The sequence below is a fragment of the Podarcis erhardii genome (assembly GCF_964252035.2).
Source record: "Podarcis erhardii genome assembly, chromosome: 14".
Classification (NCBI taxonomy): Eukaryota; Metazoa; Chordata; class Lepidosauria; order Squamata; family Lacertidae; genus Podarcis; species Podarcis erhardii.
The window spans coordinates 3,451,565-3,465,714 of NC_138503.1; the positions used below are offsets into that span (position 1 = coordinate 3,451,565).

General features: G+C 48.5%; 1 protein-coding gene across 2 annotated transcripts in view; it reads left to right on the top strand.

Moving 5' to 3' along the window:
- Positions 1-12,730, top strand: part of FAN1 (FANCD2 and FANCI associated nuclease 1) — a 34,216-nt gene extending 21,486 nt beyond the window's left edge. The window contains exons 9-13 of one of the 2 annotated variants that reach the window (XM_081838812.1): positions 5,732-5,900; positions 7,790-7,893; positions 9,265-9,459; positions 10,346-10,474; positions 11,761-12,730. In XM_081838812.1, the coding sequence (XP_081694938.1) occupies positions 5,732-5,900; positions 7,790-7,893; positions 9,265-9,459; positions 10,346-10,474; positions 11,761-11,898 (735 nt within the window). In that variant the 3' untranslated portion in view covers positions 11,899-12,730. Of the gene's footprint in view, positions 1-5,731; positions 5,901-7,789; positions 7,894-9,199; positions 9,460-10,345; positions 10,475-11,760 lie in introns of those variants that run through there. The other variant, XM_081838813.1, reaches the window with a different exon arrangement.
- Positions 12,731-14,150: the final 1,420 nt, after the last annotated feature.

The window sequence follows — 14,150 nt, forward strand, 5'->3', positions numbered from 1 at the left end:
CTACGGAATTTACGCCAACATAAAAGCTGTTTGACGGACATGCGCCTTCGTGACTCTCTGCGTGACAGTTTCCGGCGAAGGGTGGGAGTTCCCAACGGGGGTCCCGTTACCTCTCCACTACTCTCACTGGAAGCATCCCAGAGCCTCCCCTCCGCTGTGACTCCTGCACTCCCCCTGCTGGTTCCCTCTTCTGCTGCAGATTCTCTCCTATTCTCCTGGAGCCTGTCCACCACCTGTCTCTCCGATGGCAGTTCCCTGACATCCACCTCCCCCCCAGGGCCCCCTTCACCCCCTCCCGCCTCCTCTCCCACTGGCGGTGAGGGCGGAAAGCCCCTGAAGGAACTCTCCTCGTCGTCCGAGGATTCTAACACTTCTAGCCATGGCGTACCGTCTCTCTCCCCGTCTTCCTCTTCTTCGTCGGAGTCGGCTTCTTCACCCACCCCTGACTCTGGGAACCCTTCAAACTCTCCTTCCTCATCGGTGGTCCCAAAGTGTTCCCTTCTAAATCGTGCCACGGGTTGCGGTTTTCTTGGGAAACGCTGATGAAATGTTTCTATTAAAACCTCGTCATTGACTACCTCTGCTGGTACCCAAGTGTTTTCCGACTCTACTTCCCCCTCCCATTCTACCAGATATTCCACCTGATTCCCCTTCCACCTGGAATCAATGATTCCTGCCACGTTCATGTCGCGCTCTCTCTCTTCTATCACGGGCGTTTGGGTGGCCTCTCTCTCACGCTCCCCCCACTCACGTCCCTCTCGGTACGGCGACAGTAATGACCTGTGAAATACTGGGTGTAATTTCATGTGACTGGGCAGCCTGAGTTTGAATGCCACTGGGTTGACCTGCTGTATGACCTCAAAGGGTCCCAATCTTTTGGGCCTCAATTTCTTACTCCCGCCCTTGAACGGTAGCCCTTGGGTGGACAACCACACCCGGTCCCCCACCCTTATAGTTTCACCTTCCCTCCTATTTCTGTCTGCTTGCTTCTTATATTCTTCCTTGGCTTTCTCTAAGTTAAGTTGAAGCTGACGGTGGATCGCCTCCATCTCTTCAAAAAAATATTCCGCCGCCGGCACGCTCCACCTCTCCCCTCCCTCTCCTGGGAATGCCCGGGGGTGACACCCATAATTTGCCAGAAAGGGACTCATCCCTGTGAACACGTTCTCCGCGTTGTTGTAGGCAAATTCTGCTAGAGGTAACTTATCCACCCAATCATTTTCTCTGTCTTTTACATAACACCTCAGGTATTGTTGTAAAATCCCATTTGCCCTTTCCGCTTGCCCATTGGTTTCTGGGTGCCGGGCAGTTGAGAAATTGAGTTCTACGTGCAGTAAGCTCATAAGTTTCCTCCAGAACCTGGAAGTAAATTGTTTCCCTCTGTCGCTTAAAACCCTCAAGGGGGCGCCATGCAACCTAAAAATATGTTCTACAAACAACTTGGCGGTTTCCTCCGCTGTGACTGCATGTGAACAAGCTATAAAATGACACATCTTGGTTAATAGATCTACCACCACCATGACAGCTGTTTTGCCTTTGGATTTTGGCAGGTCCGTCATAAAATCTATGGATACTGCCTCCCATGGCCTTTCGGGCGTGGGTAAGGGTTGTAATAGCCCCGCTGGCGCCACCCTCTCTCCTTTCGCTCGCTGGCACCTGTCGCAACCCCTGACATATTCCCGTATGTCCTCCCTCACCTTGGGCCACCAAAACTCCCTGGTAACCAACTACATGGTTTTGTGCTGTCCAAAATGTCCCGCTGTGGGGCTGTCATGCAACTGCTTGAGTACTCTGCCCTTCAGTTCCCCGTCGGGTATGTACAGTGCCCCTTTGTAATACAACGCCCCGTTCTTTTCTTCAAACCCCCCTGTGTTCTCCTCTGTCCTCCGGAGCTCTCTGAGTTTCTCTTGGGCGTATTCATCGTTCTCCGTACCCTCTATCAGTTCCCTCTGCCCCACCAATGCCGCCCCACACACCCAGCGGTCTTCAGGGATTACATGCCTTGCCTCAGGCGCTCCCTCCCCCTCTAAGTACTCAGGTTTCCTGGAAAGAGCGTCCGCCCTCACGTTCTCGGAGCCGGGCACGTAACGAATCTCAAAGTGGAATTTGGAGAACTCCTGGGCCCATCGCACTTGTCTCTGGTTCAGCACTCGGGCTGTTCTCCAGTATTCCAGATTTTTGTGGTCAGTTCGGACTTGAACCTTGTGCTGCGCCCCAATCAGCAAGTGCTGCCATTTCCGGAATGCTTCATGAATGGCGAGCAGTTCTCAGTCGTATACTGTGTAGTTCCTCTCGGATTTGTTCAACTTCCGCGAGAAGAATGCACACGGTCTCCATTCAGACGTATCTTTTCCCGGCTGGAGAAGAACGGCCCCCACCGCTCGGTCTGACGCGTCAGTCTCCACTCTCATTGGTTGTTGTAGATCCACGTGCAAAAGTTGCTCTTCCGACGCAAACGCCTGCTTTAAGCGTTCGAACGCCCGCTGCGCTTCTTCCGTCCAAACAAATTTCTTTTTGCTACTAAGACAATCCGTGATGGGCGCTGTTAAATGGACAAAGTTTTTGATGAACTTCCTATAGAAGTTTCCGAAGCCCAGGAACCTTTGCACGTCCTTCTTGGTCTTTGGTGTTTTCCATTCCAGTACCGCTTGAACCTTGCTGGGATCCATGGCCAATCCCTTGTCAGACAACCGGTACCCCAGGAATTCCACCTCCTTGGTATGAAACTGACACTTCTCCAGTTTCACCCATAGCCGGTTTTCTCGCAGCTTGCTCAGTACCTCTCTTACATCTCGCACATGCTGCTCCTCATTGTCTGAGTACACCAGGACGTCGTCTAAGAACGCTACGCAGTTCTTGTAGAGCAGTGGCCCCAGGACGTGATTCATGAATGATTGAAAGCAGGCGGAGCCCGCTTGTAATCCGAAAGGCATAACGAGGTACTCAAAGGCCCCCAAGGGGGTGAACATAGTGGTCTTCCACTCATCCCCCTTTCTCACACGTATCAAGTTATATGCCCCCCTAAGGTCCAGCTTGGTAAAAATTTTCCCTTTTCTCACCCGTGTTAGAATGTCATCAATTCTAGGCATAGGGAAAGTCGCTGGTTCTGACACTGCATTTAGGGCCCTGAAATCACATACAAGCCTGGGCTTGCCCGTGTTTTTTTTGTCCACAAAGAACACTGGGCTGCCCCCCACCGCTCGTGACTCTCTGATGAAACCTCGCTTGAGATTCTTGTCAATGAACTCCCTTAACTCCTGCATCTCACTGTCTGACATTGCATACAGCTTGCCCACTGGCAATTGTGCTCCTGGGAGTAAGGTAATTTGACAATCAAAGGGTCTGTGCGGGGGCAGTTTATCTGCTTCTTTTTCGCTGAATACGTCAATCAAGTCAGCGTATTGTGGTGGCACCCTCCCCTTGTCCATCACTTCCATCCCTGCTAGAGTGGCCCTGGCGCCTGCCTGAGCCTCTCCCTCCTTGCAGTGTTCTAGGCAATGTGCTGATCCAAAGGAAACCACTCTCTGATGCCAGCCTACTAGCGGATCGTGTAGCGCCAGCCAGCTCATACCCAAGATAATAGGAGCTCCTCCCAAGGTGGCTACGTTAAACGCTATCAGTTCTGTGTGTCGTGCCACCCTCATTATCATTGGTACAGTCTGTTGGCTCACTTCTCCTCCCAACAGCTCCCTCCCATCAATCGTGGTAACCTGCAAAGGCTTACTCAATGGGATAGTCTGTATCTGGTGTTCAGCTGCAAACTCCTTGCTCATGAAATTACATGAGCTACCTGAATCCAATAGCGCTTTTATCTTCAGTGGGTGTCCGTTTGCCAGTTCCAGCAACACCTCTATCACAAGCGCTGGTCTTGGATGTTCCGGCGTGGGCACATTCATTACTCCCTGGCCTGGCTGCTGTGCCCTGATGTTGGCAACCAGGCGTTGGCTTTTACTTGCTCCGTGATTTCTTCTTCCTCCTTCCCCCCAACAGTTCCCGCCATCCCTTGCCATTCCTTCCTTTGCGGACAGACTCTGGCAAAGTGACCTGGCTGTTGGCAGAGATAGCATCTCTTGCCGCTCTTTCCCTCCTTCTTCCGCCCTTCACTGGTGTTTGAAACTGCGCGCGCGCGCGCTGTTCCAAGTTCCATCGGCTCTGCTGGCGGGAAAGGCTGCTCCGGAATCTCTGGAATGCGGAAGTCCTTCCAACGTTCCCCCTTTCCTTCCCGCTTTTCCATAGCTCTAGCCTCCTGGCGTGCTCCTATGGACAGCGCTGATTTAGTCAGCTGATCCATAGACTCCGCCCTAGGCGCCCGGGAAAGTTCATCTTTCACTGCCGGAGAGAGACCTTCTTCAAACAGCATTTGAATAGGTTCACTAGCAAGGTCCCACCCAAGTCTATGAATCAGCATGGTGAACTCAGTCCAGTACTCACGTACAGATCGGCTCCCCTGTTTACACGCCATTAACTGCCTGCGCACCACTCCCTGCTCGATCTCGCTGGAAAACATCAAGTCCATGGCGCGAAAAAACTTCATTGTGTCCTTTAAGATTTCATTATTGGCTGCCATCAGGGGCCGAACCCAGTCCTTCGCCCCTCCCTCTAGATGGCCAATCACGTACGCCACTCTAGAGTTCTCGTTGGGGAAGTCATCAAACAGTAGATTGAGAGCATATTGCATCTCTGTCCTAATGGCTTGATAGTTCCGGGGATCCCCCCCAAATTTCTGCACCAATCCAGGCACCCGTCTGGCAAGTGGGGTGGTCTTCCCCTTATCTGCATCTTGAGCCCTCCTCTCCTCGAGCCTCGCCGTTTGCAGCACCAGCTGGACCTCCAACGCCCTGTACCTTTCTTCCAGGCTTGGACCTGCTCCAGCTCCAGCTCCTGCTCCTCCGGTTCCGGCTGGTTCGCTCATGATGCCTTCTGCTTGCACAAGCTGCTTTCAAAGACTGTCAGATTGCTGTGATGGGATAATGAGCTGCTTGTGCGTAAAAGCTTGATCCCTCTGGGGTTTGGCTGGTCATCCAAACCGAGGCACTAACGGAGCCCCCAAAGCATGACTCCGTCAGTCGCTGGTAGAATCTGACAGTGGGCGTCTACGGAATTTACGCCAACATAAAAGCTGTTTGACGGACATGCGCCTTCGTGACTCTCTGCGTGACAGTTTCCGGCGAAGGGTGGGAGTTCCCAACGGGGGTCCCGTTACCTCTCCACTACTCTCACTGGAAGCATCCCAGAGCCTCCCCTCCGCTGTGACTCCTGCACTCCCCCTGCTGGTTCCCTCTTCTGCTGCAGATTCTCTCCTATTCTCCTGGAGCCTGTCCACCACCTCTCTCCCCGATGGCAGTTCCCTGACAATAAGCCTGTGTGCAAATTGATTATTTTTCATCAGGATGTGAAATCCAGCCTTTCCCACCTGTCCCCCTGTTTTCTATGTAGTGGCCCTCTCTCAGTATATCACACACCCTTCACTCCAAGGTCTCTCTCTCTCTGTGTATAGTGATATGATTTAATTTGCTCCTTCTCCCTCCTGACCCCCCACCCTCTCCATGGGGCCTGTGTAAAGTTTTCACCATTTCCGTCTTGCCCTAGTCGCCTTCTGCAGTCTCCTTTTGTTTATTTTGAACATACCTTTAAACCACGCTCTCACAGAAAATATATCATGGTGGCACACTGGGTAAAAGCATGGTGTTGTAGCAGCCAAAGTAAAAACATCAGTAGTTTTGATTTGCAGGTTACCATCAAAGGAAAGCTGTGCCCACAGACCGGAATGGGGAAGTCCATGTTTATCATGGAAGATGTTGGTGCCGAAGACCCAGGAGAAGACCTTGAGCCCTCCACTGTGGTGTGCTCTGTCGAGGAGCTGGCATTAGCCCACTACAAGCAGCATGGCTTTGATCAAGGTAATGGCTGGCCGTTGCTATAGAAAGCCATCAGCCAGCACTCTGCCCCTCCCTCCCAATGCTCTGTCACACTGCCATGTGACCAGGAAGCAGCCAGTGTGGCTTAATGGTTGGACTGTTGGACTATGACCTGGAAGACCAGGGTTCAAATTCCCACTCCGCCATGAAGCTTCCAGACTGGGACCTAACCTCAGCCTCATTTAAGCATGCTTTACACATATCAAACCTGATGTATGAGCAACTTGCGGTCAAGTTATCCTAGTCCAGGAACCATTGCTACTGTTTCACCAGCTGAAGCTGGTTAAAAACGCCCTATAGTCAGGTGGTTTTGTGGATTCTGCAGTTTCAGTGCATCTCCTTCCCCTCCTCCACAAACCCCGCTCCCTGCCAGATACTAGGAAACAGATAATTTCCTCACAGAATAGAATCACCAAGAAGTGGTAAATCATGGCCGACTTTCTGTTTGTAAAGTTTCTTAATCAATAATAAGGCAAACTTTTTGCTTTGTTTTGCAACCTTTTGTTAATGCCTCTTCTTACGTAGCAATCAGTTTGGGTCCTGAAAATTAACTGGCAGATAGGTCACCCAAGTTGTAATTGCTTCCAAGTTCTAAAGTAGTTGAAAGAAGGTAGGTTTTGCTGACCTGATGCCCTGAAGGCTAACCTTGAGGGCTATTATGTTGCATCTGGGCATGATGGCGGTTCCTCGCTCCTAAGATGCTCCTCCGCATCCCAAACCGTTTTGTCTCTGGGGACTTCCGGAGAAGGTGATGGCGGACTAGGCATCGATTGCTGACACTCCTGTCAGCAGAGATAATTATGCGGTAATTTAAGATAACTGGGTTATATATCTTGGTTACCAAAACTCCCTTTTGAAATGAGAGCTAGCCTCACATGCTCAGAAGGTCATGCCTCATTCTCTCCCTCCCCTCTGCCTGAACTTCTTCACAACCCTTGGAGGGACTGGAAAGAACAGCCACTGTGGAATGTGGGTGTTGGCCAGAAGACCTCTAGCGCAGTCAAGAGTTGTTGGAATTCTGGGAATTCTGAGGTCTGGGAATGAAGATTGAGGAAACATTGCCTAGCAGATGGAGAAATAGCTGGACACTAATAGAGCCCAAAGTTATCCTGGAGTGCATACTTCCAACATTTTCGAATAATTGTTATAAACCATAATATACATAATTGGCAGAGAACTGGAAGACTTTCCTTTAAAAAAACAAACAAAAAACTTTTTATATCTTACTTATGACTTCTTCCTCCCCCCCAGCCCCAATTATCCTTATGTTTTGTTCTGCAATTTGAAGTTCCTTATCTTATATCAAGAAAGATACACACAGGAAGGTAATGGGTTGAAGATAGAGGGCAGAGAGGATCTCTCAGGGTGAGGAGAGGCTGTGGGAAGACTTAGTAATTTCCTTTTTTCCTTCTTTTCCTTCTTTCCTTTTTTTATTCTCTTCCTTTCCTCATCTCCCCCCCCCTCTATTTTTATAGTATCTTATGTCGAAAACCTTCAATAAAAAAATGATTACACAAAAACGTATTGTGTCCAGTGTGACAAACAACTTTCTTCAGAGCATGTGAGGATAATCTCAGGTCTCACTATCTCAAAAGGGAGTGCAGGACAACCAAGATTTATGTCTTGGTTATCGTTAATCACCACATAATTATCTCTGCCAATGGGAGTGTCTGCAGTTGACATCTAGTTAGTCATCTTTCCTTCCAGAAGTCCCCATCATTGCCGATTTCCAAATCATTTTGAGTTGTACTCTGTGCATCTTTGAGCTTTGTGTTAGTGATAAACTGGGTGTCAGAGGTAGCAATTTTTAGTTGGCAGCTTAAATATCCTGCAGTGGCTTTCATGATTGTGATGCTGTGATAATTCCTCAGGGATTCATGGCGAAGGATCTACGTTCAGCACCCTCTACAGCCTCTTGATGTGGGATATTCTCTTCATGGATGGCATCCCTGATGTCTTCAGGAATCCTTACCAGGCATGTTTGCTTGTTTTTAAAGTGCTTTTTATTCTTGTAGATGATGTTTGAAAAGGATATTCAAAACAGTTTGCAAAAAAAGTAATAATGATTTAAAAAATCATTTTTATCCTTCACTCCCTCTCTCTTTAGTTACATACATCTTGTTTGATCCTCAAAACAGTCCTGTGAGGTAGGCAGGATGGGGTCAGAGATAGGAACCTGCCGAAGGTCAAGAGGGTGGAGCAGTTCCCCTGTGAGAAAAGAACCTGAGAAAGGGAAGACAGAGTGCAGGTGTCTAGGTTCAAGAATCATGTGCAGGAAATTGATAGAGAAGTTTTACTCCCATCTCTTATCCCATTGGACCTTGTGTTTATTTAATGAAGCTGAAAGGTTGGAGATTCAGGACCGAAGAATGTCTCCTCAAAATGTGTAGTTAACCTGTGGAATTTGCTGCCACCCACTTAGATGGTGGCTTTAATGCTCACATTCATGGAAGATCAGGCTAAGGCTGTGGCTATAGCAGGGGCTGCACATACTAGCCAGGATGGCTCTTAGCTACATCCAAGATCAGAGGCGGAGCTGGGGAGCAGCAGCACAAGTGGGCTGTTGCCATCCTGTGCTGCTTTGGGGCTTCCCATAAGGGGCCTCTGGCTGCCCACCCTGGGGATGGGGTGATGGACCGCCTCATCTTACGTTTTTATGTCCAGGTGGGTTTCATGGCTGAGTCAAAAACTGAGCTCCTTTCTCCTTATCACTGCACCAGAATAATTGCCAGATGTTCCCAATCATATTCCAGGAGCCATTCCTTCTGTGGCTCCAGAGAGCAAAATTCGAGTGTGGCCTGGGGTCAGCTTGATGACACCCAGACACACAGTTGCGAGCCGGAGTCACCGAGGAAATGAAGTGGAGATCCTGAGGTTCTTCAGCCAGCCGCTTTAGCCCATAGAAGGCAAAGAACCCACCTGGATGAAGTGTGCAGTGGGGGCCTTTTGGGTGGGGGCTCTTTGCATGTGAACCTCTCTCCCAAACTGAGATGTGTCTGCTCCCATCTCTTCATAGTTTTAGGTGACTGGTTAAGATGCATATTTTCTGTGGGTGTTTGCGGAGGAGACACCCAGCTGGATATACGGATTAGTTGCTGCTGCTAATAGAAAATCATTCGGAGTTGTTGTGTATTTCAAGGACTGTGTTACTTTATAGATTGCCTTATTTCACTTAGGAGGAGGACAGTGTATTAAGTATCCAAATAAGCTCACAAGTGGTAGTTTGGGGCCTCTCTGCCTTTTACTGCACTCTGGCAACTTAAGACGGTTTGTGTCGCCAGCCTCTTTCTTGCAGGGGAAGCAGTAGGTGAGGGACAGGGCCACACTGACAGTCCGTTTCCTGCAGACCTCCCCCCTGGATCTCTACACTGACAGCTTCTATGAGAACCGGAGGGAGGCCATTGAATCCAGGCTCCGCTTACTGCATGAGGCTTTGCCTGAAACCCTGGAAAAGTGGATTGCGGATGTCTGGAATGCTCAGGAGGGCAAAGCGGCAGCGTTAATCAGCTGGGACCGATTCTCTTCCCTCCAGCAGGCCCAGGTAGGTGTCAAAGGCCCTTTGAGCTGCCCTGGTTCCCTTCTTACAGGAAAAGGGGAGGCGTCCATCTTGCTTGATACTTCAGTTTAATTTGAGGCATTGTGTCTCTTCTGTAGTTTACTGAAAAAAATGGCATTTGAGGTATATGAGTTACAAAATAATGTTTTTGAATTGCTCTGAACTTAAGGCTAGAAAGCAAGCAAGCAAGCAAAGCCCAGCAGCCATGGCATGGCAGGAAACCCTTCTGGAGGAGGAGGGCTTGGGGGGGGGCACTGCCTGAGTTTTGTACTAGTGGATTTTGGCAAGCAGCGTAATAATGTGGCAATATGAATCTATGGAAGTCTTATCAGTGTTCACATCAATGAAAATGCAGTTGGTTGATGAATTGTTAGAACTGCACTTAGAGGAGTTCCCTGCCTGTCAGAAATCAGGCAGGCAGCGTCACCGCACTCTTTTCGGTGCCCGAATAAATTTTATGAAATTAAACAAAAAACAACAACAAATGAGGTTGTTGCATAAGTCAGTTAGTGCTCATTGGTGTACGATCACAACCGTTATATATGCTGCTTCACATACACACATCCATTTGCTCATTGCTCATTCATCTACTCTGTAGTTAACCTGTAGCCTCCCCAGGGGAGGAGATGATCTTTGTGGGGGTTGCAGTGCACAGGGAGGGGTTAACCCTTCCCGTCGGCACCCTCTTGGCAGTAGTAAGGTTTCTCAAAATTCTTCCATTGTGCCAAACCTTTAAAAAACAACAAAAACCCCCTTATCATTGGAGAGTGAAGTTGGGGGCAGAGGGGCTCATGAGCCAGAGGTTCCCATCCCGTCTTCTAGCCCCTTGCAGTTTGGAAGAAGGGAGAAAAAGTGGTCTTTTTTTTGGTAGCACCTGGCGTGTTGCTTTGGGGGTCCTTTCCTGAGTGGAGTTTGCCGACAGCTGAGCAGAGATCTGCGTCACTGCAGGGGCGGCCTCCCTGATCTCGTCGTTTGGAGAACAGAAGATCACCATTTTAAGGTTTGACCCCAGCTGCATTGTTAAAGTTGCAGAGTGTACAGGTCAGGGATGTGATGTATGAGAGTGCCCAACAGGTGGAGCCAAATAACCCCCCCCCCCAATCTTGCAGTCATCAGTGTAAATGATATCTAAGCAGTTTATATCAAGAAATGAGGCTGATAAGCAGCGGTTCTGCCTGGCCTCTGAGCATCGACTGCCTCAGGCTAGTTGGAAGGTGGCTGGAGCCAGGCTGGAGTGTTTTTACTGTTGAGCATGAGCTGCTTTGGAGCAAGTGGCATCTCCTGAATGTGGAGGGAGCAGCGTTAGCAGAACCTTTTCAGTGGTTGCCCCAATGCTGTGGAACTATTTGCCCCTCAGAGAGGTTTGGCAGGCACAATTCGCTTGGCAGGCTTTTTTTTTAAGTGTTCTTGGGTTTGTTTCTTTGGAATTTTATTGATTCTGTGGTCTTACATTGCATACTGTTATGGGTGGCACTAGTAGTTGATTAGATATCAATCATTATTCTCTGGATGAACCTGCAAGTCTTCAATAAAAATCCTCAGAATAATGATTTTGCATCCTGTTGGTTGTTGTTTTTCTGCTAAACAAACTTAAAGATCCCAAGGTTGCAAAACTTGTGCGCCTTTAGGAAAGCGCACTTGTTTTTATTTTCCCCTTGTGGGAAGAACAAGACACATGCTATGAAACTGGCTTCATCAGGCAGCCATTGCATCTGAATTTTTCAGTGATTCAAAATGCAGATCCAAGTTGGACTGCTTGGATATTACCTGTCAGGTATATTATTATGGATATTATTCAGTCAGGTAATTGAGTTCTGCATCCCATCTCCTTTTCTCTACACAAACCACAAATAAAGAAACCATGTCGTCATTTTTTCTGATGAGTGATGTCTACAAAAGATTACATCAGAATCAGCCTTGTGCTAAAAGTGTTTTTAAGAGCGGCTATCATTGCTTTCCTCTGGTTGGAGCCAACAGGCCACCTGGCTTGCGCTCATTTGCTCTGGTTTGATTTGGCACTGGCTGCAAATCTTTGCATCTTGCAACTTCTGTTTAGGATGGAAATGTAACTAAAAAGAGTTGGCTCTCCCTAGGGACCTAGAGCTTAACATGGCAGATTTCATGTATGTGATTTAAGTGGGAAAGGCTGAGGGCAGGGCTCTGGGTATAGGATGTAAAAAACCAAATGGATGCAAACCCTTAGTCCTGCTTCAGCCCACTCCCTTAAAGCAGTTCTTTGAAACCTACTGAGAAACTTCTCCTTCTCTCTCTGAATCATCTTTTCAGCTGGTGGAAGTCAAAGGCCCCAATGATCGCCTTTCTCACAAGCAGATGATATGGCTTGCCGAGTTGCAGAAGCTGGGTGCAGCAGTGGAAGTTTGCCATGTGGTTGCAAGCGGATCTAAAAGCAAACGCTTGAGCTGAGACTCTATTGTGGTTGCTGGGCTCAAGGCCAGAGTAACAAAAGCTGGACACATTTCAGAGTTTTCGTTCCTTTAGCATGCAGCTGCTAAGACGACACAAATTCAGATGTCATTCTGAGAAAGGATGTGACTTTTCATTTTCATGGGAATCCTCTGAATTCGGTTAACTTCTGCACCCTTTCTTGCACATAGCAGCCCTGGCCGATTCTCCTTGTTCCAACAGCCCTCAGAAATCAAGCATTACCTCCGCTAAACCTGGCAGCTGCCTGCTGTCTCATGCCAGGAGAAATGTCTCAGCTACACGGGTTTGGACAAAATGCAGCAGGCTTGTGTTTCTTTCTGGAAACCACACTGCTGGGTGGTGGCTCAGCTCAATTCAGAGTGGGAGTGGTGACCCTGACGGGACACCATGTGGTTCATTTAAGCCTGGGCTGCGCATTGCCATTCCTGCAAAAGCCCTGGCCTTTGCAGTTGGCTGGGACATCCACAGCAATGGGCTCTTGGGTATGTTTAACACCCTTCCTTGCCCTTTTCCTAAATACAAGTCAAAGACACTCTTCCAAAAGAGTCTTTAATTATTATTGCATTTTTCTGCAATCTTATGTATTAAGCTTTGCCAAAGTCAGACTGAGCTTAGAGGGGGGAAATAGCCGTGACTTGCAGTCCCACTCTTGCAGGGCAGTCCAACCTCTCGGACCAAGTGGGCTGCAAGGGTACTTTGACAAAGAACCCACAGGTCACTCACTGAATTAAATTTCCATATTGTAAATTACAAGTGTAATATGTGCAATTAATTGCAAATTTATAATTAAAGACACAATTCATGGATTTGATACATTTATCAAGGAGAATTTAATGCAAATATTATAGTAAAAGGCTATGTGCTGCCTCCCTGCCCTCCGCAGAACACACAACCGTTACGGGAAAGCTGGGAGAAAGGAACAGGAGAACCAACAGCAGTGGTTGCTGCTGCCACTGTGACTCCAGCGCCCCCCCCCCAAACACTGTGGGACAGCAGTCTCCTGCTCTGCCCACCTGCTGCCCTCCAGATGCTCCTGCCCCCGCCTCCCAGCATCCTCAACAAGGACTGACAATAAGTAGGGATGACAGACCAGCAACATTTGGAGAGCGTTGTTGTAAAGGTTACCTATTGAACTTGTACTTGTTTACTAGGGAGTAAGTCCCATTTATTCCAATGGGTCTTGCTCCAGAGTAAGCATGCCTGGGATTACAGCCTATGTGGCCTTAACAAAAGTTCATCCATGGTGCCTTATGACAGAGAAGCAGCCCAAAGGGTCTGCGTGAGCATGCACAGCCAACTGGTTTGCCATCCTGCTCTCTCCTCTCCACTTACCTGAGCTGCTCTTGGTTCAAGGATGAAAGCCACCAAGAAGCCACCCACCATGCTGCGACAAACAAAGTAACCCATGGTACAAGTCATAAACATGGAACTTTGGTTGTTGTACAGCGCTGTGCCGGAAAGGAGGAAGAGGGGAAATGTTGTCCTTCACAGGCCATAACAATTCAGTCTCTAGTACACCTATGCAACAGCAAGAGCTGCTCCATCGCCTGGCTCTCCAGGGCTGGGGGCTGCGGCAGAGGCATCTAGTTATTTGAAAAGACAGGACTCTCGCTCATGCCTCACAGCTGTTGCTCTTCTGGATGAATTCCAAGGGCCACCAAAAAGGCATTGTGGGCTACATGTGGCCCACAGGTTGGGCCACCCTGCTGAATGTTCTCAATTGCAGGGATCTGAGAATGACTTAGAGGGGATGCTACCTTTTGCTTGTTTAGAGTTTTGTTAAAGAACAGTATCCCATCTTAAACAAAAACTGTTAAACTACTGCAAACCTTATTTAAAAAACAAAAAATGTCCTCTTATTTAGCAGAGAGGCTTTTAAGGGTTTTGTCACTGCAGTGTTTTAACATATGTAGCTTTTGTGTATTTTAAACTAGAATCATAGAATTGTAGCGTTGGAAGGGACCCAAGGGCTATCTAGTCAAACCACCTGCAATGCAGGAATCTTGGCTAAAGCATCCCAGATAGCCATCCAACCTGCTTAAAAACCTTCACAGCAGGAATGGCCACATCCTCCATTCCACTGTCAAACAGCTCTTACCACCAGAGAGTTCTTCCTGATGTCTGGTTCGAGTCCTACACTCCAGAAGAGGAGAAACTCCCTCTTCCATGTGGCAGCCCTTTAGATACTTGAAGATGGTTATATATCTCCTGTCTCCTCTTTACCAGGCTAA